Source organism: Triturus cristatus, chromosome 2_1, assembly GCF_964204655.1.
Source record: "Triturus cristatus chromosome 2_1, aTriCri1.1, whole genome shotgun sequence".
NCBI lineage: Eukaryota > Metazoa > Chordata > Amphibia > Caudata > Salamandridae > Triturus > Triturus cristatus.
This window is the reverse complement of record NC_140581.1, coordinates 1030598214-1030625452: the sequence shown is the minus strand read 5'-3', so window position 1 is coordinate 1030625452 and position 27239 is coordinate 1030598214. Positions and strand designations below refer to the sequence as shown.

Genomic DNA, 27239 nt, shown 5'->3' with positions numbered 1-27239 from the left:
CCTCTGACATACTAGCATCTCGCCATCTCCTCATGCGATCATGATGAGTTTCACGATCATATTTCCTCCCAAAAAAGTACCTATAATTATTTCCACTCCTCTGCTTTTCTCGCTCATGCACCTCATCTTCCCATTCCACCAACGCCTCGAACTGTGTCGGCCTTGGTCTAGGCTCTAGACACATCATCTTTTCCCGTAAATTTCTCAACACGGCCAAATTAAATGAACCATGTTCCGGGAACGCTAAGACACCATCTTCCTTAGTATACTTAGCCCAGTTATCTAACCAAATACAGGTATGATACCCATACTTCGCAACCATGAAGGATGCAGGAGTTCTCGTTGGAGGTAGCAATTCACCCTCTCTGGTTATTATGCTCTTATCCTTGTCGAACCACCTCTTTATTTTACCGAACAAGGATTTCTTCTTCTTTTCCTCCGGTTGGTAATACATTGTAATGTTTACCAATATTTTCTATTCCCTTCCGTGCAGTTGCGATCTTTTGTCCAATAACAGCGCGACTCACACCAACACACCAATCCTGGAGCGTCTACGTCACTCTGTACTCCTTCCAATCCCTGCGCGGCTCACACTATCGCACCAATCCTAGCGCGAGCACTGTTCTGATTCACTACCCAATCAGAGCGCGGTCTGTATGACGTCAGCAGTCGCTGCAGTCGCTTCTGCTCCTGTCTCCTGTCACTCGTCTACCCCTCCTTTACAAAGCCTTCTCAGTAGACTTCGTTTCAAATTCCACAAAATCTATTAGTTACAACATATAAACATCTCCATTGTCTGTTTCGCTAACCACAGAATAGTAAAGAAAATCTTTTTCACAAGAATCCCGCTTCTCTCTAGAACAGCGCTTACCTCTGCTCCACTACGGAATTATTACTCTCGTTGACACAGTAGCACATCCCTCTACTCTGCCCTTCTAACATGCATCCATTAACTGTTTCCTCTAGGACTGCTCCAAAGAGTCTTACAATCAATTAAATGCTCATACATTCACGCACTTTCACACCAGAAAATGTAGCACATGCACACAGAATCCTGCCTTTCCCGAGAACAGCGAACAGTCTGTCCCACTACAGAATTATAACACACGTTAACCAAGCAGCGCTTACCTCTGCCCAGTTCTTCGGACAAGCTCAGAGAATACCTATTACTCCTCCCGCGATAAGCTTTAACGGCGAACCTTACGGATCCCTGGGACTTATGACCAGAGTTTCACAGATAACCTTCGCTACCATACACACTCCTTTTATACCGAAAATATATCCCTAATAGTAACACACGACGATGTCACTGATTCCGAACCCAGACAATGTGACGCGCAACTTCAATTGTCACACGTTTTTCCTGCATACGTACAGGTAATTCCAACAATCCTGTTTTTCCCGAGAGCAGCACACACTTCCCTCTGCCCTACTACGGAACCGTCACCAGCTCCCCAGTTCCAGAAGCACTACATAAAACTCAATACGACGACTTCAACATATAGTATTAGTACATATACCAACATCAATCAATAATCAATGAATCAAAAGCCAATGTACAAGCAATCTAATCTGATCAAGACAATAATCAAACCATCATACTGCTACCAGGAAACTGCTGCAGATCGGCGCATATAAATTCTCCCTGCTTCCACGGACAGAGTAAACCTACAGTCACACGCACATACACACATCATACGCTAGGGCCCATCACACTAAAATTCATACTATTACTCTATCCACACTGAATATAGGAGAACCAATCTGCATCTACAATGAGGTCAATGCAACCAGAAAATCATTGTCTTGAGTCATGATTTTAAAACATAGGAAATACATTTGAAACTCAATAAATGACAAGAAATGAACACCCAACACCATAATTCAATCAATGCTTATTTATCTAAATTAGTTCAAAATGAAAGTCAATCATTAGCGAAATCATTATTCTCATAGTTACCTATTCTAGCTAAAAGGGTCAGGACAGGTCTCTCAGTAAAGTCTCTCGAGCTGCCGTCCTCAGTATGGGTAACGTCCAAACGCGATGATCACCAGGAAAGAATGAATGAACGAACGAACATGGACCCTCTCTAGTCTAACATATTTATAGGGTATGTTGCGAATTAAAGTTACAAACAAATATTAGATATCCGTTGAGCCACTGAGCAGAGCAAGCAGGAAAGGAAGTCTCTCGGTTACATTTAGGAAACCTCCGCTCAGGAAAAATCACAAAAATAAAAAGACGGAAGAAGGAACTCGAGTTTGCAAATGTATCTTTCGTAAATGTTCTTCCTTGATATCTTAGCAGAGTCACCGCAATTGTTCATTGTGTCTTTATCCTTGTCCAAGGGCAGCTGGAAACGTTCCCAGAACTGCTGTCCTCACGGAAAGCTTTCTAACCAGGCAAAGGCTGCGGTCAGGTGACTCTCGACCATGTTCAGCAAGGCCTCCCATCAAAATTCAATCACTCGAGTGCAGGCTGTAAAAGGCAGCCATCTTGTTTTAGGCCAAAACAGACCATCTTAATTAAAAGAAACACAAAACAACGTTACCACAGCATAATGATTAAACAGTGTTTATTCCCACTAATACCCATATGTGTATGTAATTATCTAGCCTTCTGCAACGCAATAAAGCATTAGTACACGTTATTTTAAAAGCATAAACATAAAACAAATAGCACTTTTGCAACACTCATTTAGTAAAACCGCACATTATTATTAAGCAACATATATGCGTCCCACGTGTAATCGTTTCTTCTCATTAGTAATGTTGATTAGTTCAGACTTTAACAAAACAAACTATTTATTAGTGTGTTTTCAAATTAGTTATTTAAATCATAACATATAGACAAAACTGGAGCTTAAAACACAATAAATTTTCAACAGAAAACTCTGCTCCAGCACTATCAGGGGTCGAAGATATAGATTAAACAAGATCGGACTAACCGCCGACCCTTGAGGGACACCCTGATTTACCTGTCGTATGGCTGATTGAAATGGAGGTAAGGCCACAGCTTGGTGTCTGTTACTAAGATAGGACCTTAGCCAACTTAAAGCCAGATCGGTTACTCCCACGCTTTGGAGACGATTCAAGAGGACCTCATGGTCAACAGTGTCGAACGCGGCCGTCATGTCGAGCAGCACTAGAAAGGCTGACTTGCCCCTGTCGACCCGCGTCCGTAGATCGTCTAACACTGTAACCAATGCGGTCTCAGTACCGTGGGCCGGTCTAAAGCCAAATTGGGCAGCATCCAGACAGAAGTTTGTTTCCAGGAAGTTGGACAGGGCTCTCGTGACCCATCTCTCAAGGATTTTTATCACGAATGGTAAAAACGAGATGGGTCTATAGTTGGCTGAGCATAAAGGATCTAAAGAGGCCTTTTTAGGTCTCGGGACCATCCGGTCGGCAGACCGGAAGTCCGGAGATTTAATGTCTTTGAGAAGAGGGGCTTGCACCCGCCCCTCTTCTCTCCTGTTCTCCATTGGCTGGCCTCTTAAATGCTGGCCAGCCACTGGAGAAGAGGTCCAGTCACTCCGTTGAAGACCCGTCCTTTTCGGATCGGGGGGCGTGTTTTTTCGTTGCTTTTCGCAGGGTGTGTTTTTCTCTCCTCCAGCCAATGGCAAGAGGAGAGAAAAAGAAACACGCCCCCGAATCCGAAACCGAGGCTGCGTTTCTCCGAGGCAGTTCTTCTCTGCCTCGGAGAAAGGCGGTGCTGTCCCGGCGTTGCTCCCTCACCTTAAATTATGCTTGATGTGCCTGCACTGGACATCTCTATTTAAGCAGTTAAAAACAGCAGTGCCTGACTCTGCCTTTCATCATTCTGAGGTCACTGCCACGAGTGCCATTGGAAGTGGGCATTCACAGCACCCATCACTCAAGCACTTGCACCTCATTGGGTTTGTGCTGTCCAGTTGTCCGGTATCAGAGTGCGATGCTGGGTTTTAGCAGGCTGCAGTGTCTGGGCCGAGAGCGCAGGCAGCGCCCACACACACAGCAGAAGGCGCTGCGGAAGTCGCAGGTCTCTGCCTGACCCCTGAAGGCCGGCCGTGTTTACTTTGCAGTTACACGAAGTTGCTGTTTTCCTTCAAGTGGTGACTGGCTGTGAACAGAATCCATTCGTGCATGTTTTGGGGAGGCGGGCTGCGGGCTGGAGGCGTGGACTGCGTGCTTGTTGCTGGCAGTCATGCAAGCTGTCGGTGTGAAGTTGTTAGGTGGCCGAGTGGGTTGGGGTGTGCTGTGGAGATCTGTTTGCACAGTACAGGCCGCGGTTGCCAATCCTGGTGGGCTGTCGTCCACATGAGGTTGAGGCTGCGGTAGTCTTGACTTGGGTGGGACTACATTTCCAAGGCAGTCCGGGCTGTTGATGAAAGAGTTAATGTAAAAGACGGCTCTTCGTATTAACGTTTACACGGACGCAGTGAAAACAGTCAATAGTGCCCTGTTTATGGAATAACGTCATATTACAAACGCTTAGTGGCACCGTACCATAAAACATAAGATGCGCATTACAGGGAACACTCCCACTGTAGCGCACAATGTGAACAGATTTGCTTCTCGGCACACTGCGGAAACGCTTACTATAACACCCTGTGTCTGTTGAGAGCGCTGGTCCCGTCCTTGTGGTATTCAAGCCCTGCACTCATTAAACAAATGCAATTCTCTTTATATTCACAACGAAGTGACATACAAATTGGGAAGAACCTGCCAGGACTCAAATATCTCACTTGAAACAGGCGCTCCACCGACTCAGCTATCTCGTCGGCGTAGCGTCAATGTCGCCATGCGTGCGTGGTGTGTGCAGCGTCACAGCAAGCTCTCCGGGACACGGACTGAGTCCCCATATAACACTGACCCCTCAACAACCCCGTCGACACCTCCAGTCTGCGTTAACCATACGCTCGGCCTGCCGACCTTTGTTTTGTCCGAGGTCAGAGGTTAAAGATTAGAAGCTCCCCTATCCTTCTACTGTACCCGGCGCCAATAAAAGGACAAAAGCACAGCTCACACAGAGAACAAGCATTTACAATGCAACGGTCTCAGCATTGTTAGAGTTAGAGCTATTGGCATTGCTCATGACAATGCCGTTTCTTTAAATGTTTTAAAAACAAAAACATAAACAAAAATAATGTCATGAGCAATGCCAATAGCTCTAACTTTACCAATGCCGAGACCATTGCATTGTAAATGCTTGTTTAGTAATGGAGTTACTATTGCCAACTTCCAGCTATCTGGGACTGTCGCTGTCCTCAATGACTGACAGCAGATAGAGTAGAGTGGAGGGAACAGCTCATTTTGAAATGCCTTCCAGATCTTATGAGGCATTGGATCAAGTGGAGAACCTGAGGATACTCCGTTGGCCAGAACAGCGAATTCCTCTAACGAAAAAATAGGGAAACAGGGCAAATAAGGAGAATCTACCTTGTTATTATCCCATACAGACGTCGAATAGCCAAAGTGTTCCAGGGGAGAAGATAGCGACGGCGCCAACTGTCCGGGCACTGAAAGTCCATTCAAAATGGTCCTAATTTTCTCCTCAAATGCAAGAGCCAGAGAATCACACAAATCTTGAGAAGCCGGGATGGTAGGGACTGTACAGGATGGATTAGATAAGTTGTTAACCAACTTGAATAGGGTCTGCTATTTATGGGTCTGTGCATGGAAAATACATTAAACAAGCATTTGCAATGCAATAGGTCTCGCATTATTAAAGTTTGAGCTATTGGTGTTGCATTATTTAGCAATTTCATTGGAAATGCTTGTTAATCCAAGCGCCCTTAATTACATTGACCATGCCCCTTTGAGAGACCCCCCAGTTTTGTCATCCCATTTAAAGCCCTGGCTGTGGACTTAAACAAGAAGCAGTGTCACTCGAAAACAAACGAAGAAAATTCAGGCTATGGACTTAAACAAGAAGCAGTGTCACTCGAAAACAAACGAAGAAAATTCAGGCTATGGACTTAAACAAGAAGCAGGGTCACTCGAAAACAAACGAAGAAAATTCAGGCTATGGACTTAACCCCTTCGCCACGGCAGGAATTCCGTCGCGGCGCTGGGGGGGTTTGGGGGCAGGTGCGGTGGCGCTGTGCTCGTGACGGAACCACTCCGTCACGAGCCACGGGTGAGCTGTGCTCATGACGGAGTGGTTCCGTCACGTCTCCGCCCACTGCGCTAATCACCCGCACAGGCGGGGAATTAGCGCCGCGTGGGCAGAGCGGCCGCCAACGGCCGTAGCATGACAGAACCACTCCGTCATGAGCACACGGCACCCGTGGCTCATGACGGAGTGGTTCCGTCATGAGCAGGGAAGGGGTTAAACAAGAAGCAGGGTCACTCGAAAACAAACGAAGAAAATTCAGCAAGAAAATAAATGGAAAGTAAGATCGAAAACGAAAGCAATGTTATCTCAACCACCCAGAAATAAGTGAAAGAATGTTAATTGCTCTTTAGTGCTGTTCCTTAGTCGCCAGGCGGTGCGCACGATGTAAACAAAGATCAGACCACAACAATCATGTGATGATCAGGAGTCTTCCCACCCACCCAGCCAAGTAAAAACAAAACCGAAAGTGCTAAATAAAGACTAGATTTATGAGCCCATGTGCCGGGATCTGAATGGGGCTGTTAATCCCTGGAGAAAAACAAGCCAGGCGGAGCGTGGCGCGCGCGCCCTTGGGGTCGGGGGAGCGGACCCTTTGAAGTGCTCCCAAAAGGCGGATTGCATGGCGGCACGATGCGCGTGATTGTGCGTGTGCTAGCAATGCAATCCGCTTTTTGGGAGCACTTTTCAAACCCGCATTCTATAGTCTCGCTTCGCGATCGCTTACGCGATAGCAAGGTCGAGACCTAAAAACTAGAGGTGGAAATGGGGTAATGCAATGTGAGTTTGAAATATAAAGACAAACCTCTCCTTGCAATTTTGAGGTGTTAATTTCCAGGTAGTTAACTCAATTCGATTGCCGAAGGGACTTTGCTCACAATTTATCTTTTTTTAGTGTATGAATACAAGACATAGTGGCAGACAAGGTTTTCTGACTACTGAAGCCATTCTCTTTGGATGACGGTGGTATGAGATGGAATATTACAGAAGAAACCTGCACACCTCTCATGTCCAGCAATTTTAACATTGTGCTTACACTACTTATGCACAACAACACACAGCACTACACAACTTCACTTGCTGCCACACACTCACACCAAGAACCTCTCACAACAGTCACCCACGTCCTCCACAACTGAGTCGCACAACTCATCTCACTCTCCCTTACCACCCCCCCATTGATATTATTTGTGGAATTTTACCGATAGCTCACACCCACTCTTGCTACTAGTCACTCGTTCAGAGCCACTTACACCACATACTTTATAAGGTTTATAATTCAACTCACAGCACAACTCACTCAAAATACTAACTTGCAACATAAGTCATCCACAATCCTTCACTTCACTTATTTGTTATACTTCTTATTTTCCCACTGCTTATGAATAAACCACTCACTTGTAGCTACTACAAATTACACTCACTCTTACTCAATCACTAACAGCCTCACTGTCTACCTACTTCATCAAATAACATTCACTAAAACCTTGTGCCCTCAACCACTCACATGACCATTCTGTCCCAGCCTCGACACTACAGTCATTCACACCAACCAAAACAACCCTATGGCATTCATTGACTCGCACAACCAACCATTCCTCTGATCCTCAAACCAAACCAAATCACAGAACTTTACATTACTTTTTTACACTACCTGCTAATGTGTTGCTATGTAAGACAACCATCGTCATTGATTTACAACACTGCCTACTAAACCGAACTGCTCATATTACCACTTGTCCACAGCCTAATCAACACCACTCACCAACAGCCACTTTATACCTAACACAATTTGTCCACAAATACCTATGTCTACTGTAAATGTCCACTAACACACATATGCAACATAACTCACCCACAGTCACTCACATACAAGATCGCTCAACGGCCCCTTCTGCCGTACAGCTCCTTGGTTACCTGAGTGACTCACTTTCAGCACCAATCGATGCACAACTACTTGCAAAAATCACACCACAAACAGAAGGAGTCCTTTAGCGACTCCCTGCAAAAGCCTGCAAATACAAAGACGGAAGAGGGCAAGGGACAGCAGGCCTCTGTCCCTGCATTTACCTTCTCTAAACCCAGGCATTCTTTTTAAAACACTGTGCACGGCACGCTTTATCGGACATTTTTATGATGTAGGATTCATGTCAATATACTATTAGATTTATATTTATTATATCAGCTGCTGGCTGTCCTTTGTTGGTAGGGCTTCCAGGGTCCGCCCAATTCATACATTATATAACCAAAAGCGGGCCGAGAAGTCATAGATTTCAAAATAGGTTTTTTTGCAGTAATTAATAGGGGCAACATGCCTTTTTTTCAAAACACGTTGTTTCTTTCTGCCTTTCCCACATATCCCCATACTCGCTAAGTAAGGAGCCAAGAGTTCTTACCACATGACTCATTGTCATCAGAGACAGCATGTTCCAGAACTGAGATGTCACCTAACAACCCAATATATCGGGGGTGGCAGGGGGGCGGGGGGGGGGGGGCGACTTCACCTCAAACAACCGAATGGACTCGCATTTCAAAGTACAGTGGTTTGCAGTGCAGAAGAAAAGAGGAAAAGAGAGCAGGAAAACATACAGTTATAGGATACAGTTAGAGAAAAGCTACCCCACTCAAAAACACAACTGATATGTGTAACACGAGGAAAGGATGTCCCCATGACGTAGTGGGCCCTGTGGTAAAATAATTTACAAAGTACGTTATATTAGTTGCCAGTTATTTTCTTAAATGTATTTTCACTCAGTTAAATTACCGGTCACTCTTCCCGGTTGCGGTCCGAATATGTTTCAAAATTCCATGGCCGGGCACAGCATTCTTTTACCTAGACGGCTAGGGATCAGAGAGGGCGAAAATTCCGTTGAACTTGTGGAAAAATAGTAAACTCTCACGTTGACTAATCTTTGAACCACTAATCTCGCGCACAGCAACACCATTATCGACTGGTCTCAAGCTACGCTCAGAGTTATTGTTGAAACCGCGAGACCATGGAAACTGCCTCAGTACACAAGACAGGGGGCTGGCGACTCTAACGGCAACCATTTGAGCATTTGACCTAATGCAAAGCCGGGGTCTCCTTTAATAAAGCTTCCCCGAAGGGCAAAAGCTCTTCGGAAATGCCTCTCAATCAGATCCTACACTATTTCCACACAGATAGAAGCCAGTACATCTGAAATAGTTTTTTTGCAACTTGACTTTCATTACTTGGTGCTTATGTTTGCAAGGCAAGCTGAATGGGGAGGCTTTTGCATATATAAATACACATATATAGGCATATATATATCTATATATTACCAACTGGCGGTCGCCAGTAGTTAGTTATAGTTAGCAACTAGTTTCCATAATCAAAGCATTATTTGTTGTGCTAATAACTTTGGCGCAGTTGGCCGAGTCTTCACGAACTTTTCAAAACTAGTATGCCAATCACTTCAGCTGCTATCAGGAAAGTTTTGCGGTGATCCGTCAAGCGCAGGTTGAGAAAAATGGGGGTTCCAAAACACGTTTTCCCCATGCAATTTCCCCTTAGGGATTTTATACATGACTACAGCCCAAACCTCTGAAAAGAATGACTACAAATTTGCCAGAAAGATCTATCCTGGTCTAGAAAGAGTGCTTTTTGTAATTTGGTGTAAATCCTTTCAAAAGTTTTGGAGGTATTGAAGAAAGAAGATTTATAGAGATCTAGGGACGCAGACCCTCCGCTGATCTGCCACGTATCATGGTGAGATCTGATTAGCTGTCACCAATTCAGCCAGGAAGTGGTGGCAGCCATTTTGTGAATTAAGCCTGCAAAAAAACACAAAAGAAGAAGGGGGAGTGTGTAGGAATACCCTGATCCCCTAGGTTTGGTGGTGGGTCCCACAGGGACTCTACCAGGGGCCAAAATATATATATTTTTAAATTACCACAAATTAGCGGAAGATCTGCGGAAAAAAAATAACAAGTGCAGTTTCCTGTGCTTGTTGTTATTAGCCCCCTGGGTGGGCAAGGTCCTGGGGAAAATTATTTATAATTTTTATTGGGGGGGTATGCACGTGCCCCCCCTTCAGGCTCTTTTTGGCCTCAGAGATCGTCACTCCCTTGGGGCACACCTGATATTTACAATTTACAAGTGGTAGGGGCTGTGTGTCCACCCTCCCACGTCCGATTCAGCCCAAGGACTGCCACCCCCCAGGGCTCGGCCGAAACAATGAAAGGTAGGGGGCATGCGCCCCCCTCCTTGCACGATTTCAACCCAGGCATACTCCACGCCTCAGGGTATGGCCATGAAAAAAAGAGGGAAGGGGGCCACGTGGCCCCCCCACGCAGAGCACTCAATGGCCCTGGGGACCCCATCCCCCATCCCCCAGGACCAGCTCCAGCTATGTCCCAGATTTCCCACTCCAGGGACATAGTGGTTTCCCTGCGCACACTGGACCATGAAAAAGGCTCCATCCCACTGGGAGTGGGCTTTTTATCTGTTTCCCTGCCCGCACTGAAGCAGGCAGGAAAACATATGAAAAAATTGCTCCTGCCCGCAGGGAGCAGCATTTTTAGCTGCTCTCTGTGGGAGGGGGGAAGCCAGATGGGGCCTCGAGGGCATTGGGGCTCCCCTTGTGACCTCCAATAATGATGTAGTGGGAGCCCTGGGTGGGCTCCAGGGCACCCACTCTTTAGACAGTTATCTCAAGTAACTATAACTCGTGCCCTAAAGTAACTATAACTCGCGGCCTCACCATGCAGCTCTAATAACCCCACATATTACATCACTCATGATATCTTCTATGACATCTTTAATAATATCACTGCAACATTTGCTGTAAAATTATTGACGAGAAAACTGTGCATGGCAAGGGCGCGAGTTACAGTTACCTTAAGGCACGAGTTATAGTTACTTGAGATAACACTACCTATATCCGCTGAATTTCTATGGTTTTGTGTGTGTAAAATATGAACCTAACTATAACCTTCCTGTAATCGCTGGGCCCGATTCACAAAAGGCATTTAGGAGTAGTAAAGTTAGGATTCCTAACTTTACTAATCCTAAATGCCCTTTGTGAATACCGAAAGTCGTAAAGTTAGGATTTTGTCTCAGTTTAGGAGTAGTAAAGTTAGGAATCCTAACTTTACTACTCCTAAATGCCTTTTGTGAATACCGAAAGTCGTAAAGTTAGGAGTTTGTCTCAGATTACTTTTGTGAATTGGGCCCTCTGTTTTTTGTGTGAATTTCTAAGGTTTTTAAAATTTTATTTCCTAACAATAACATCCGTGTAACGTTTGTTTTTTTCAGTGAATATATATATATATATATATATATATATTATCTACTGGCGGTCGCCAGTAGATAGTTATAGTTAGGACCTATTTTCCGTAGGAAAAGCGTTTTTTGTTTCCCCAATAACTTTGGCGCCGGTTGACGAATCTTTGCGAAATTTTCAAAACTCGTGGGGCGCTCCAGTCAGCTCCTACCTTGAAAGTTTCGGGGTGATTCGGCAAGCAGGGGCTAAGAAAAAAGGGGGTCCCAAAACGTGTTTTCGCCATGTAATTTCCCATAGGAAGCTTTAGACACGACTACAGCCCGAACTGCTGAACGGAATTACAACAAATTTGGCAAAAGGGTAGCCCTTGGTTCAGAAAGAGACCTTTTTTTTTTTAATGGTGTAAATCCGTTCAGTAGTTCCTGAGAAATTCAAAAAATAGAGCTCAAAAAATCAATTTCCCATAGGAAAATTTAGATACGGTTACAGCTGAAACTGCTGAACGGAATATTCCAAATTTGGCAAAAAGGTAGCCCTTGGTACAGAAAGAGACCTTTTTTTTAAATGGTGTAAATCCGTTCATTAGTTGCTGAGAAAATCAAAAAATAAAAGTTTCAATATATAGAGGCGCGGTGGATCCGCGCACCCTCACGTCCAAGAGCTGCATTCTATTTGGCTGTCAACACTCCAAACCAGGGAGTGTTGGCACCCATCTTGTGCCTCGATAACCGAGGCACAGGAAAAGAAAAAAAGAAACGCGCAAAGGAAGAAAAGGGGGCAGGTTAGAAACACCCTGACCCCCTGGGCCTGCTCAGGGGGTCCCAAAAGCATTAAAAAAAAAACAAATCGGCCAAATTTGCGCTGTGTGCGCGAATCCGGCCGAGAAAATAAAAATAAAACGAAGCGCGGGCTCCCGCGCTTCGTTTAATTCAAGCCCCCGGGTTAGACAGGTCCTGGGGGCAGTTACAAAATGTGTGAGGGGGGGCCCCAATCCCCCCACACTGCCCCGGGAACTGCCACCCCTAGGGCTTTTCAAAAATATTTGCGGGGGGTACACGGCCCCCCCGCAGCTCCAGGGACCGCCACCTCTCCGGGTCACTAATATTTAAATGTGGGGGTCCGTAACGGACCCCCGAACCCTGGGGACCACCACCCCCGGGGCTTTGTCAATGTTGGGAGGGGAGCCGCGCGGCCCCCCTCCCGGAGCCAGTGATGGCCCTGGGGACCGCCACCCCCCAGGGCCGGCTCCTTCAGTGTCCCGGGGTGCCCACCCCCAGGCCACTGCTGTTTGTATTTTGGAAGAGAGAGCAGGAAACCTGCTCTCTCTTCCAAAATCCAAACCACATTGCTTTTCCACACGGGGAGCTGCATGTCAGCAGCTCCCCGTGTGGAAAAGCAATGCCAGCTCCCGCTGGACGCAGGGAGCCGGCAGGGACCGTGGGGCGATTGGGGCTCCCCCAAGGTCCCCAACGAGAGGCCAGGCCCCGGGGGATGGGGTCCCCGGGGCCAGAATTGGCCAGGGAGGAGGCCCCCCTCCAAATAATAAAAAAAAAAAAACACTGGCCATGGCCCGGGGGATGGGGTCTCCGGGGCCAAATATGGCATCGGGAAGGGGGCCACCCGGCCCCCTTCCATTTTAAAAAAAATTAGAAAGTAGGGGTCAGGCCCTGGGGGATGGGGCCCCCAGGGCCCATAAAATAGAAAAGGAAGGGGGGCCACACAGCCCCCCTTCTTAAAAAAGAAAAAAAAGAAATTTACACGTGATCGTGCCGGAGGCCCCGCTCCCTCCAGCAACACTCTGCAAATGTGCCCTGTGGCGGGTTCTAAGTTGGGGAATTAATTCCCCTTCTATACTGGGGGTCCCTGGGGGCCAACTAGCCCACCAGGTACCTCCAGTAAGCGCCACAGGACTGTGTTGCAGAGTGGTGGTCCAGGCCACGCCACTTTTTACACCTCTCTGCAACGCAGCTCTGTGGCGATTACTGGAGGTACCTGGCGGTCTAGTTGGACCCCAGAGACCCACAGGATTCAAGGGGACTTAATCTCCCAACTTAAAACGCGCCACAGGGCGCGTTTGCACAGTGGTAAAGGGAGGGGGCAGGGCCTGAGGTGACGTGTGCAAACACGCCCTGTGGTGCATTTTAAGTTGGGGAATAAATTCCTCTTCAATCCTGAGGGTCCCTGGGGGCCAACTAGCCCACCAAGTACCTCCAGTAAGCGCCACTGCCCCGCGTTGCAGAGAGGTGGCCCAGGCCACGCCCCATTTTACACCTCTCTGCAATGCAGCTCAGTGGTGCTTACTAGAGGTTCCAGGTGAGCTAGTTGGACCCCAGGGACACTGAAGATTCAAGGGGACTTAATCCCCCAACTTAAAACGCACCACAGGGCTCGTTTGCACAGTGGTAAAGGGAGGGGGTGGGGCCTGAGGTGACATGTATGCAACCACGCCCCGTGGCGCTTTTTAAGTTGGGGAATTAATTCCCCTTCAATCCTGAGGGCCCCGTTGCAGAGAGGTGGTCCAGGCAAAGCCCCCTTTTACACCTCTCTGCAACGCAGCTCTGTGGCGCTTACTGGAGGTACCTGGTGGGCTACTTGGATCCCAGGGACCCTCAGGATTCAAGGGGACTTAATCCCCCAACTGAAAACGTGCCACGGGGTGTGTTCACACAGTGGTGAAGGGAGGGGGCGGGGCCACTACCCTGGTCCCTTATGCTCTTTATATAAACTTTGACCACCGTAACAATTACTTGAGCTCTTGTGGCAGGCCAATCAGATTGCAAGGTACCACAGTATGGTCCTTGGTACTGTGGTACCACGATGGTTAACAAGAGAAATGGCTCTGTCAGCCACATGGATTAGAGTATTTTTGAGTATTTGTTTAATCTTTGCTACTACTGCAGTAAATAGCAGTCCAGCTACCATTAACTTTTTCACTAAATTAACCCCTCCATGACCACCAAAACACTTCTTTAAATGTCAATTTCTCGAAAAGTACTGAATTAATTTAAACCAAATAATAAAAAGCATGCTTTCTGAGTAAAGTTCTTACTTTCTGCCAAATTTGGAGCTAATCAATTCAGTTTTTCTGTATTGGAGAGCACAGGTTCCTATGGAAAGTTTAGGGGAAATTGAGGTTTTGGGACCCCCTTTTTTTCTTTGCCCCGCTTGACAGATCAGTGCTAGCCTTTCTATGAAGGAGCAGAAGTGAGTGAGCAATTGTTTATGGAATGTTTGTTGGAGATTTGCCGAACCACACCAAAGTTATTAAAGAAACAATAAATGCCTTTGCTATGGAAAGTAAGACCGAACTATAACTACATTGCCACTGGCTCCTCCAGTGTAACATATATATGTACATATTCCATTGCAGTGAAAATAAATTTGGTCCGATAACTACTGTTATTTGGAGCCATTATATAATAAACACAAATTCACACATTTAATATTACAGTGCAAAAGTCACATTCCAGTATAATGCCACAGTATTTGGCTTTGTCAAAGCTAAGGGTAATGTCTGCAACCTTCTCGGATTCGAAGGAGATTAAGCCACTGTTTGACCAGGAGCACTGCAGAAGGATGCAAATAGTGACATCTTCACTGGATTGCGGTCGCACAGTGGCGCAGTCTCAGTTCACGATGCAGTTTAGGTATGAAGCAAAACCCTTGACCAAACAAAAAAGTACAGCCTTACCATGGATCTTTAAGTTCACAGGATTTTGTAGGAGGATTGAGTTTGGGTCCCAAGAGCCCACCCTCCAGGGTCCTGGGCAAGCAATGAAATGGGGTACCAGGGCCACGGGTTGCAAGAACCAACGGCAGCACAGTTCAGTTGTCGCAAGAACCATGGACTGTGAATAAGTTTATCCTTATGGCACCACAAATAGGATTCGTCAGGTCTTCTTAGCACTGCTCGCTTTGAGCTGCGGCTGCATGTACCCCTCGCCATCCCCCCCATTAGTTCATGCCAAACACCACTATGATGGCTCCATGGCCAGGGAAAGGGTTGAGAATTGTCTTGAGACCTGATGAGCATAACCAGGGACACGCATCACAGTGACAGGGAGCTACCCATAGATATGGGCAGTGCCTGCTATGTTTTTGGTGCAAGTTGGCAGTTTCTTCAGTGGTCAGTCTGGTCTTCTGTGCAACTTCTCTGCCAGGCATCCGTAGCTTGTCTTCTTCCTCCAGGCAGGCTCCTTCTATGGGGATACCAGCAGTCCCACTGTGCCAGTAGGCAAGGCAGATTCCTTTGCCGAGGCAGACCCACAGCTGTATCGTGTATATAGTTTCGGATTTCTTTAGATGATATCGCCTCACCTCTGGGAGGCTGGCAGTTAAAAACCCATCCCAGGGATCTCAAAAATTCTCCCTGTAGTGTGTTACCTGTAAATGTCATTGAGAAGTCGTTGAACACTGACTGGTAGTTTCAGTCATCATCATATACTCCTTTCTCAGATGTGGTTTGTGTGTTCTACGTGTGCTATTCTGGAACCTGATTGAGATAGTTCCTTCACTTTGTGTAGCTCTCTTCTTTAAGAAAAGACACACATTTTGTCTTCAGATGGTGGTAGGTAGAGGGAGTTGACAATGGGATTCTCCGCTCGGAGTAATCCACAATAAGAGTAGAAAGAGGGGAGAACCCTTCATACTTGACACCCATTAGCCTTCTGGGAGAAGCAATTCTAGGGAACAAAGAAGGCAATCACTTACAAAGGCTAACCCTGCACCAAGAGGAGACCTCATCCCGGACTCCTCACACCCACTTTCCAATCTAATAAGAGTGATTCTGGAAGGAAAAAATGTCAGGACACAGAAAATGTCCCATCTGCACTTCTAAAGAGATTCTTTTTTCCATTTAGCCACACTTCAGAGTCAGTTGCCACACAAAAGTGTTAGGGATGCTTGCAGTGCACAATGCTTGTTTTTCAGGCTACGTCTAATCACCATCTTGCACAGCATGCTTGCATCGGCAACCCAAGATGGATTCCATTGGCTAACAGTCATACACGCCACACACTCCACTGGAACATACGACCATTTGTCTATACAATGTACATGCACTCTCCTAGCATACAGGATATAGCAAGGAACCCAAACACATATAATTTAGGCAGAACTTGAAAGGGCCGAGGCTGGTAGTCCACTCATCCATTTGAGAGAACAGGATAAAATGCCTACTCTGCAACTGTGATTCTAAATACATGGTGTTACTACTTATAAACTCATGTCAGTCGACAAAGGAACAGTAGGCCGTCTTGATAAGGAAGACACACATGGTGCGTCCTATATACTAAAGATCCCACTCTGGGTCTCATATAACTATTAAGCTAGGTGGTCTTTAGCTTGCTCTCATGATTGTCATGGGTACTAAGACCAGAAAGAAAATACTGTAGCAACTTAGATTAGGGTAATTTAGCGTGGAGGTGCAAAACCAAGCGGAGCACATTCCCCAACAGCTTTTGAGCAACAGCATTAGGGGCATATTATCAAGGACGGCGTTAAAATTATCGCCGTTTTAAGCGGCGATAATTTTAACGTCGTCCATGATAATATGCCCCCATGTACTGATGTTTTTCCAATATTCAAATGAAGGTTTCAAAAGTCTTTAAAAAAGGAGATTTTATAATTTGCCATATTTATTCTCCAGTCGACTTTATTAAATACACATTTTCAACAAATACACATGATCTCATGTTCAAAGATTAACAGAATGCATTGTCTGTTTTTTCAGTCTGAAACTTGATTTCTACTAATGCAAACTGTTTTTATCTCATTCAGGGCAGTTGATCTGTGGGCAATCGGCTGTCTGGTGACAGAAATGCTTACTGGGGAACCCTTGTTCCCTGGCGACTCAGACATCGACCAATTATATCACATTATGAAGTGTTTAGGTAAGAATATACTTTTCTGTATGTGTTCTGCTTTCTGCTCAGTATCAAAGTGTGTTAATAGTGACATAACACGAATGCCCAGTATATGAGTGGGTTATTAACCGTAGCATTTAAATACTGACAGAACAGGGTTAATTACTGAGTGTAGTACATTAATCCTGTTCTGAGTTTTCCTCAGAAAAGTTTAACATGCAGAATTCGGTGCTTTCCACATAGAATGAATTGACATTCGCCTACGTAAAATTGCCGGGGTGTGGGAGTGACAAAATCTGGAGAGGTACTCATATATGGCTCCAGTGTTGGTCACCTCACAGATTCACATTGCCTCAGGGGTAAGACCACCCTGCAGGGCAGGGAGTTAATCGACCTGGTATATGTCCATTTGCAGAAGGAATAGGAATCATTAGAAACAAGCATTTGCAATGAAATAGGTCTCGCATTTACGTGACTTTGAGCTAGTGGCATTCTACATGTCAATGTCTTTTATTTATGTTTGGTTTTTAAAACACAAATAAAAGCCATTGTCATTTACAATGCCAATAGCTTAAACTTGCGCAAATGCGAGACGTATTGCATTGCAAATACTTGTTTCCAATTTATTTACATCCTGAAAGCGGCTGCCCGCCATTTCCTTTTGTTTTCATTACATTGCAGGTGCCACAATTGCATCAAAAGTAAAGAAATAGAAAAGCAGTTTTAAAAAACTTTTCTTACTTTTGATGCAATTGTGGCACCCGCGCTGGTGCCGAGATTGTAACAAAAGTAATAAAAACAAAAGGAAATGGTGGGTGGGCGCGAGTGAAAAAATAAATAAAAAGCTGCGATGTCCGAATGGTGGTGGGGTGGGCAAACATGGCAGAAAGCGGGCATGGCGTGCTAAATGTAGCAAAGCACGTCATGCCTGTAAGTAAGAAACTCAATATTCCTTGTTTTTCATTACTTATTTTACAATCTTGGCACCGGCGGAGGTGCCATGATTGCATCAAAATGAAAGAAATAGAAAAGCACTTTTTTTTCTATTTCTTACTTTTGATGCAATCGTGGCACCAGCGCCGGTGCCGAGGTTGTAACAAAAGTAATGAAAACAAAAGTAAATGGAGGGCGGCCCAAGCGAAAAAATAAATAAAAAGCTACGATCTCAGAGCGGTGGTGGGGTGGGCAAACACGGCCGAAAGCATGCATGGTGTGCTGAATGTAGCAAAGCACGGCATGCCAGCAAGTAAGAAACTGAATAAAGAAAAGAATGCTTACAGACTAAAATAAAGCATCCTGTGTAACAACCGAAGTAAAGGGGCCAGTCGCCATGGGAGGTTACAGATGAAGACAAGGCGGTAATAAGGAGGGACTAACAAGCCGATTTACCAATCAGAAGCCAACATTTACGAAGGACAATGACAGAAGCCAATGACAATCATGGGTGGAGGGTGGGCGGGGCTTCTACTTCGTACTCCACTGCAACAAGTTTCGCAGAGCAGCGCATGCGCTCTGGCTCAGGCTCGACCTAAAATTGTACCTTTAAAAAAAGTGGTTTCATTTTCCTTCGAATACTGAACATAATTGCTTCAGAGTATAAAGTGTTGGGTTGCCTAATATATATGACTATTTTTTGCCCAAACCTGAAATCAAATTTAAAGAGCTGCTAGTTCTAAAGGACAATGACTCACGTCTCACCCATCTTCGCCAGCAGTATCAGGTTAGTGAAAGGCATTGATACTGCATGCATTCGTAGTGAAAATGAAAACCTTCCACATCTAATCATAAGGCCTGTTTCAGAAAGATTTTTGTGTACCTAAGTGTGACTATGGTGCCCAAAAAACAATAGGAAAACAAAATTCTGCATCTTGAGTCAGAGAATGAGGATTGTGAACTAATTGATTCACAACATTCACTAATGATGCTGTGGATTTTCTAGTATCACACATTTACTTGTAGAGGAAGGAGTCCACTCAGGAACTCAGACATTTTGGGGGTATTCATAAAACGGATGCAGGTAGCTTCTCACCCTGAAACAGGTGAAGAACTGCTACTGTTATAAAGCAGGAGTAAGTACCTTTCTAAGGGAGGAAAGGGAAGGAACCATGCATATATTTCATGTGGTTGGAGGGGAATGTGTTTTGCCATCATACCACACAATTATTCATCCTTTACTCATATATATTTTCCAGATAGTATGGACTTGGGAAGGAGGAGTACTTTCTTTGTGAATCTCCCAAAAGTCAGACAACTATTATAAAAAGAAGAGGAAATCTAGTGGCACAGACTTATTGTTCCACTGGTGAAGGTGGGATGGAAAATGCTCTCTAGTTGCGCCATGATGAGTGGCTGTTAGACTTGGCATCTTTGGTGTGGTTTCCCTGACTTTTTTCCTTTACCTCCTGTATTCTTGATGCTGTGCTGGATATCATATTTGCTGGCTTAGATGCTTTGGGCACTTTTCCACTGCTGATCGGTGTCAAAGTGAAAGTGGTCTGTTAATTGTTATTACAATTGGTTTCCCTGATTGGCATATTTGATTTACTAGTAAGTCCCTAATAAAAGTGCACTGAGTGTGCCAGGGCCTGCAAATCAAATGCTACTAGTGGGCCTGCAGCACTGATTGCGCTACCCACATGAGTAGCCCTGAAAAGGTATCTCAGACATGCCACTGCAGTGTTTGTGTGCAGTTTGTTAACTGCCATATCGAACTGGCAAGTGCACCCACTTGCCAGGCCCTAAACGTCCCTTGTCTTATATGTAATGTACCCCTATGGTAGGCCCAAGGTACACCCCTGGTCAGCATGCAGTGTATGTGACAAGTAGGACATATACTGGTGTATGTGACATGTCCTGATGGTGAAATACTACCAATTTTGTGTTTCACTATGGAAAGGCTATCTGCCCCATAGGATAGAAGGGGGAATACTTTGTAACATCTTACAAGTATAACTTCCCATTGGGACAAGATAGAGAAATAAAGTTGAGGCCCTCTGAGCTCAGAATTTAATAACACATCTTTTTAGTAAAGATGTTTTTTTAATTGTGCGTTTGAAAATGCCACTTTTAGAAAGTAGGCATTTTCTGGTTTAACCATTCTGTGTGCCTCTGTTTGTTTGTGTATTGATTGTCTGGTTTTGGAGTGACAGGGGCTGGGGATGTGCATTCACTGAAGACAGCCACAGGGGTTTGAGGTGTGCCTGACCCTTCCTGGATGACTCAAAGCTGAGCTGAATGGGGCTTGGCTGCATTTAGGGTTAGTGGGAGGAGATTTCCTTGCATCTAAATAGGGCCCGCCTCCCTTGCACTATGCTGTCTCCACCCCTGTGGTCATACTGCACCAGTGAGCACAGAACAGGTTTTACTGGGCTCAGAGCCCCTTGCACAAAGAGAACAAAGACATTTTGGGGTATAAGTATTAGACCTAGAACCCCAGAATGTTACTGCCCCTTTGCTGTGTGCTGTGTCGAGTTGCCCACAGTTGGATTTTCTGCCAAGGAAAGGACAAAGACTGGGACTTTGCTTTGAACCTGCTTGCAATAGATCTCCAAGGGCCTGTGTGTGCTGGCCTCCTGTTCTGAAGTCTCAGGGACACAAAGACTTCACCCCCAGCTCCCCTGAACTCTGCTAATGAGAGTTCTGGCCTGCCAGGTGGTGCCTGTTCCAGTTCTGGGCCTCTGGAGATTGTGCTTGCTGCTGGGAGCTGGAAGAAACCTAGAGAACTGAAGAAATCGATGCATCGCTCTTCTTGTGGCTGTTCTTTTGACGCAGCACCGCTGTGCGAGAAGAATCTCCACGCATCCACGTGCCGCTGACGCACTAAAACAGCACCTGTCGCCACTGCAAGAACTGATGCATCAATGGATCGCGGCTGAAAAAAACGCCAACACATCCCGGATTTCCACGCACTTTACCTGTGTGGCATGTTTTCCCGCCGCATCACATGTGGACCAGAACCGTCTTAGAATCGATGCATCACTTCCCCCTATAGACTGGATTCGACGATTCACTTCTACTGCATGCAGGTAAACTGTTGCATCGCCTTCCCATGGTTTCAGGAACTGACGCATCTCTTTGCTTCTCGACGCTTCCCATCTCTGCAGCTGTTTTGACTTGTGAATTTTGACGCATCTACAGATACTTTGTAAGAAATCACGCATCCATAGTTTCTATGGACCAAGTTGTTTGACACCTTTCTAAAGTCATATTCTTATTATGTGTGTTGAATTTCTGTTGTTTTGGTATTGTTGAGTTTAGATAAAGATACTTTATTTTTCTAAACTGGTGTTGTCCATTTGTGGTGTTATCACTGTATTACTATGCGTTTTGAATACAAATACTTTACACATTGCCTTTGGGATGAGTTTGTCTGCTCATGCCAAGCTGCCCAAGGGGTGAGCAGGGGTTATCTAAAGTGTGTATTTACCCTACCTTGACTAGAAGCAAGAGTCCCTATTTGGTTAAAGGTACCTAGCTCTGCCAACTAGAGACCCCCATTTCTAACAGTGGCATTTGGTGAAATTTCTGATTAGTGAGACATCATGGGCTGTCTAGAGTACTGGTATCTGATGAACCTATTAGTCAAGAATAATTACTGTCCCTAAATTGCATTGAATGAATTAGCAAAACAATCAAACCTGAGAATTCCAGGGTTATTTGAGGGATTTTCTCTCAGAAACCTTTGTAAAAACAATTTTACAGCACACTTTCACATTAATTGGCTAAGGTATCATATGCTGAAAAGGGAACTTATAAAATATTTTCATGGACTGCCAAGCAATCCAGACTCTCCAGAGGCGTGTTGAGGGATCAATCACTTTGAGAAAATGCTGCTGAAAAAGTGGTGAAAAATAGCTCGTTTTTCACTACGCTTTCTAGAGAAATAGACTTAAAAAACAACAATATTACACAAATTTAAATTCTGGGCTTGAAATTTCACATCACCTATCATTTTTCAAGCTTCAAATAACATCTTTTTTTCACTTCTGCTTTCAACCTACTTTCACGTTAACACCTTGTCCCTTGCAAGTAAATACTCTTGGGCATATTTACAATGTCCCTGATGGACTGTTGAACTACTGAAGTGTCTCTCTTTTGTGACTCTCCAGGGGTGCTGTGTGCCGGCCCATATTTACAAGTTCACGCAAAGCCACTCTGCGTGGCTTTTCATTGGCTTGTATATAGGGAGTAGGGCAATACCTTGCTCTGCGTGCAAGGGCAGTTCCATGGGTGTTGCTGTGGGTGTTCCCACACAACATCCATGGTTTTTGGACACTGCCCCAGATTTACATCATAGCGTAAATCAAGGGCTGCGCCAGAAATAATGCCTTCCAAAGGCAGACGTAACTAGTAGAAATATTTACATTTCTCCTCGATTTTCCTCATTCCACGTGTGCTCCATTCTGCAGCACACATAGAATGAGGAAAATGCCTCCTTTGATTGTTTTTGTGCCCAAAGGTGTCCCTTCCTGCAGAAAAACAATCATGCCAAAAACAGAGACACACTTGCACCATGGTGCAAGGGTGTCTGCATTGGTGCTCGGCTGCAGTTTGTGCACCGGCAGAAAGCACAGGAATGCCCAATATCTTGTAGATACAGCGCATTCCTGCTCTTTTCTTTTGACGTAGGAAAACAGAGCTAGAAGGCTTGCAGCACTGCCCTACACTCAAATATTGGATGTATGCCCCTCTGTATTTTGATGTGTCCAGAAATTCACTTAAGAGGGGCAGGGCGAAAAATGAAAAGTTACACTGATCTATAAATGTCAGGCGTAGGGAATAGACAAAAAGGTTACAGATACTTTATTCCCGACGCCAGCGCCAACGACATCCCGCCCTCACAAGAACTGTGCGACTCACTGGCCATCTTCTTCCACCGCAAAATCGCTGACATCCACGACAGCTTCAACTCCACGACCGCACCAACGATGCACGACTCCTCCCGCCCCGCGATCACCAACAGCGCCAACCGCCTGACCTCCTGGGCCAACATCCAACGACGACGAGACACGCAAGATCATGAACTCCATCCACTCAGGATCTCCGTCAGACCCATGCCCACACCACGTATTCAACAAAGCAGACGCGGCCATCGCACCCCAACTACGGAAGGTCATCAACATCTCCTTCGAAAAAGCGACATTTCTGGAAAGCTGGAAGCCCGCTGAAATCAACGCCCTCCTCAAAAAGCCCAAGACGGACCCTACGGACCTCAAGAACTTCCGAACCATCTCCCTTCTCCCGTTCCCAGCAAAGGTCATCGAGAAAATCCTCAACATTCAACTGACCCGCCACCTCGAAGACAACAACATCCTGGACCCGTCTCAATCCGGATTCAGACGTAACCACAGCACCGAGATAGCCTTCATCGCCGCCACAGACGACATCAGACGCCAACTGGACAATGGCGAAACATCAGCCCTCATCCTCCTGGACCTGTCAGCCGCATTCAACACGGTCTGCCACCGCACCCTACAGAGACGCCTCCAAGAAGCCGGAATCCAAGAGAAGGCCCTTGACTGGACCACGTCCTTCCTCTCCGGCAGAACACCGAGCGTCCGCCTCCCACCTTTCCGGTCAGAAGCCACCGACTTCATCTGCGGCGTCCCCCAGGGCTCATCCCCCAGCCCGACGCTGTTCAACATCTACCTGGCCCCCCTCGCACAAGTGGCCCGCCACCACAACCTCAACATCATCTCCTACGCTGACGACTCCCAGCTCATCCTCTCCCTCACGAAGGACCCTCACACCGCCAAAACCAACATTCACGAGGGCATGAAGGCCATCGCTGACTGGATGAGGAGCAGCCGTCTGAAACTGAACTCGGACAAGACAGAGGTCCTCATCCTCGGACCCACCCCCTCAGCCTGGGACGACTCCTGGTGGCCGACCGCCCTGGGGACAGCACCGATACCAACCGACCACGCACGCGACCTAGGATTCATCCTCGACTCCTCCCTCTCCATGTCCAAGCAAGTCAATGCCGTCTCCTCCTCCTGCTACAAAACTCTACGCATGCTCTGCCGGATCTACAAATGGATCCCGACCGAAACAAGAAGAACAGTGACACAGGCCCTCGTCAGCAGCAGACTGGACTACGGCAACGCACTCTATGCAGGAATCCCAGCCAAACACCAACGGTGGCTACAACGCATCCAAAACGCCTCCGCCCGACTGATCGTCAACGCCCCCCGCCGCAGCCACATCACCCCCGTCCTGAGAGACCTGCACTGGCTCCCCATCGACAAGAGGATCACCTTCAAGCTCCACAACCACGCACACAAAGCACTCCACAACGCCGGACCAGCCTACCTGAACAGCAGACTCAGCTTCTACACCCCCACCCGCCAGCTCTGCTCTGCCAACCTCGCCCTCGCAGATGTCACCCGCATCCAACGTACGACCGCCGGCGGCAAATCCTTCTCTTACCTCGCCGCCAAAACCTGGAACACCCTCCCAACCCACCTACGACAGACCCAAGACCTACTCGCCTTCAGAAGACTCCTCAAGACCTGGCTCTTCGAGCAGTAGCGGCACCCCCCCACCACACCCCTCAGCGCCTTGGGATCCTCATGGGTAAGTAGCGCGCTTTACAAGTACCCTGATTGATTGATACTTTATTGATTCAGACATCAGATAGGTAATTTCTTTTTTTTGTATTTTTATTTTATTAGAAACCGTTAGCACACAATAAAAGACATTCAAGGGCCTACAACCACCAGGGCCGGCCGCTATAGAGCCCGAGGGCCCGCAGTGTAACGCCATACATTCAAATGAACCAGCGGCAAAGTACCCGGCTGTCCGTAAGCACCTATAACAGACCATGGCCATAGGCCAGGAGCGGTTTAAGACAACGGTTTCATTTTTTATTAAACATAACACACACTCAAGGCAATGAGAGTCCGAGATAGCAGCGTGCTCTTCCCAGGACGGGGAACAACATACAGTGTCCAAAACGATTCTGGTCCAGAAGCGGTGAAGGGGGGCAATGGGAAAACAAAGCATGGAACACACATTACACACTCTCGCAGAATGCGCAGCTAGGGGGTCAAAGCAATATCGACCTCTAATGGCAAAGGCGGGGCGCAGATACGGCCACGATATAAATTCCACGGACCCCATACCCTACTCCATTTCCCTGGCTCACCTCTCGCCACATACACCGTCTTTTCCCTAAACATACACCAGTCCATATTCTCCTTCCATACATCAACCGTGGGCGGCCTCGGGGAGCCCCATAGCTGTGCAATGTTACGCTTAGCCACCATATACCCCAAGGTCACCCACTGCGTCTGTGCCGCATTGCAATCATTCGGTTCCCAGACATTCAACAAACACCTCCTAGCCTCTGGCAACAGGGCCACGTGCGTGACCCCCTCCAGTACAGTATGGAGACCGTTCCAGAATCGCACAATCTCCGGACATTCCCACAATATATGAAGGAACGTGCCCGGCAGGCCACATCCACGCTTACACAATCCATCCATCGAATAACCCATACGCAGCAAACCGGGCCCTGTGACATACACTCTATGGAGGATCTTCAGCTGTACAAACCGGAGGCGGGCCGGGATCGCCACCTCCTTCGGGGAGGCCACCGCCGACACCCTGTCCTCATCATCCAGCTCTAAGCCATCGCCTGTCCATGCCTCTCTCAGACGGAGCAGCAAGTCCGCGCGATCGTTGATGAGTTTCTTGTAAATCAAAGAAATAGTGCTGTCGGGCACATAGCCATCCAACACTCTATCCTCCAGTGGAGAATACTCGGGGATGGCAGCAGCGTCCGGAAAAACCGAACACAGCGCATGGTGGACTTGAGCATATCGGAAATACTCTTTATCGTTCAATTTATATTCCTTTTTAAGCATTTCAAACGTTTTGAAAGCTCCCTTCACCTAAAGATCACCCACCTTACATATACCAATCATGTCCCATTTCTCAAAGCCTTTCGATCTCCACAAACAGCCCAACCGCCCAGAGGCATACAGCGGTGTCACCCGAGTCAAGCGATCCCTCCACGCCATCGCAGCATTCGCCGCGTGCCACACACGCACCGCCACCCGCGTGGGTCCCGTCAGCCGCGTGTCCGGGGTCACCGAGTACAGCGCCCTATTATAATCCCCACCTGGAAGCAGGAATTTATCCATCTCGAACGCCGGGTTTAAGGCAGGACCATATATCCCGTGGTTCACAGCCGCCAACTGAGACGCCCAATAGTATCGTTTGATATCAGGGAGTGCAACCCCCCATCGTACCAAGGAAGCATTAACTTGGCGAGAGCAATCCGCGGCCGCCCGTCCCAAAACAGTTGACGCTGAAGACCCTCAACCTCCCGGAAATAGCGGGCCGGTACGACATCCAGAGTATTTTGCAAGGCGTACAAAAAGCGAGGCAGCGACATCATTTTGAACAATGCCGCCCGTCCAAGCGGTGAAAGCGGAAGTCGTCGCCATCTTGCGATGTCGGCCTTCAGCCGCTGGAGGGGAGGGAGAAGGTTTCGCTCATAGCGGACCGCGGGATCCAGTGAGATAAAGATTCCCAAATATTTGAACCCCAGGGTAGCAACCTGAACAGGGCAGTCTTGCGGCAGGAGAGGGGCTTCCCCGGAGAGGACGTAGACGCACGATTTGGCCCAGTTGATAACCAGGCCGGAGTTGCGGCCAAAGGAAGTCAACACGTCCACCAATACCATTAGTGACTGTCGGGGGGAAGTGAGATATAGAAGGATGTCGTCCGCGTAAAGGGAGACACGGTCTTCGAATTCCGGCGTCCATCTAATGCCTCGCAACGACGGCTCCCAATGCAGCCAGGCGGCGAGAGGCTCCAAAGAAAGCGCAAAGAGAAGGGGTGATAGCGGACATCCCTGTCGCGTACCCCTCCCCAGTGCGAAAAGAGCCGACACCCTACCATTCACCACCACCTGAGCCAGTGGGTCAGCGTATAACAATTTTACCCAACCAATAAACTCAGGGCCGAATCCAAATTTCGCCAAAACGGCCCAAATATATGGCCACTCCAAAGTGTCGAACGCCA

The 27239-nt window shown here is 46.9% G+C and overlaps 1 protein-coding gene across 1 annotated transcript in view; it reads left to right on the top strand.

Moving 5' to 3' along the window:
• Positions 1-27239, top strand: part of CDKL2 (cyclin dependent kinase like 2) — a 477181-nt gene that overhangs the window by 219741 nt on the left and 230201 nt on the right. Inside the window, exon 5 of the mRNA XM_085635210.1 lies at positions 17122-17234. Coding sequence (XP_085491336.1) covers positions 17122-17234 — 113 coding nt within the window. The remainder of the gene's footprint in view (positions 1-17121; positions 17235-27239) is intronic.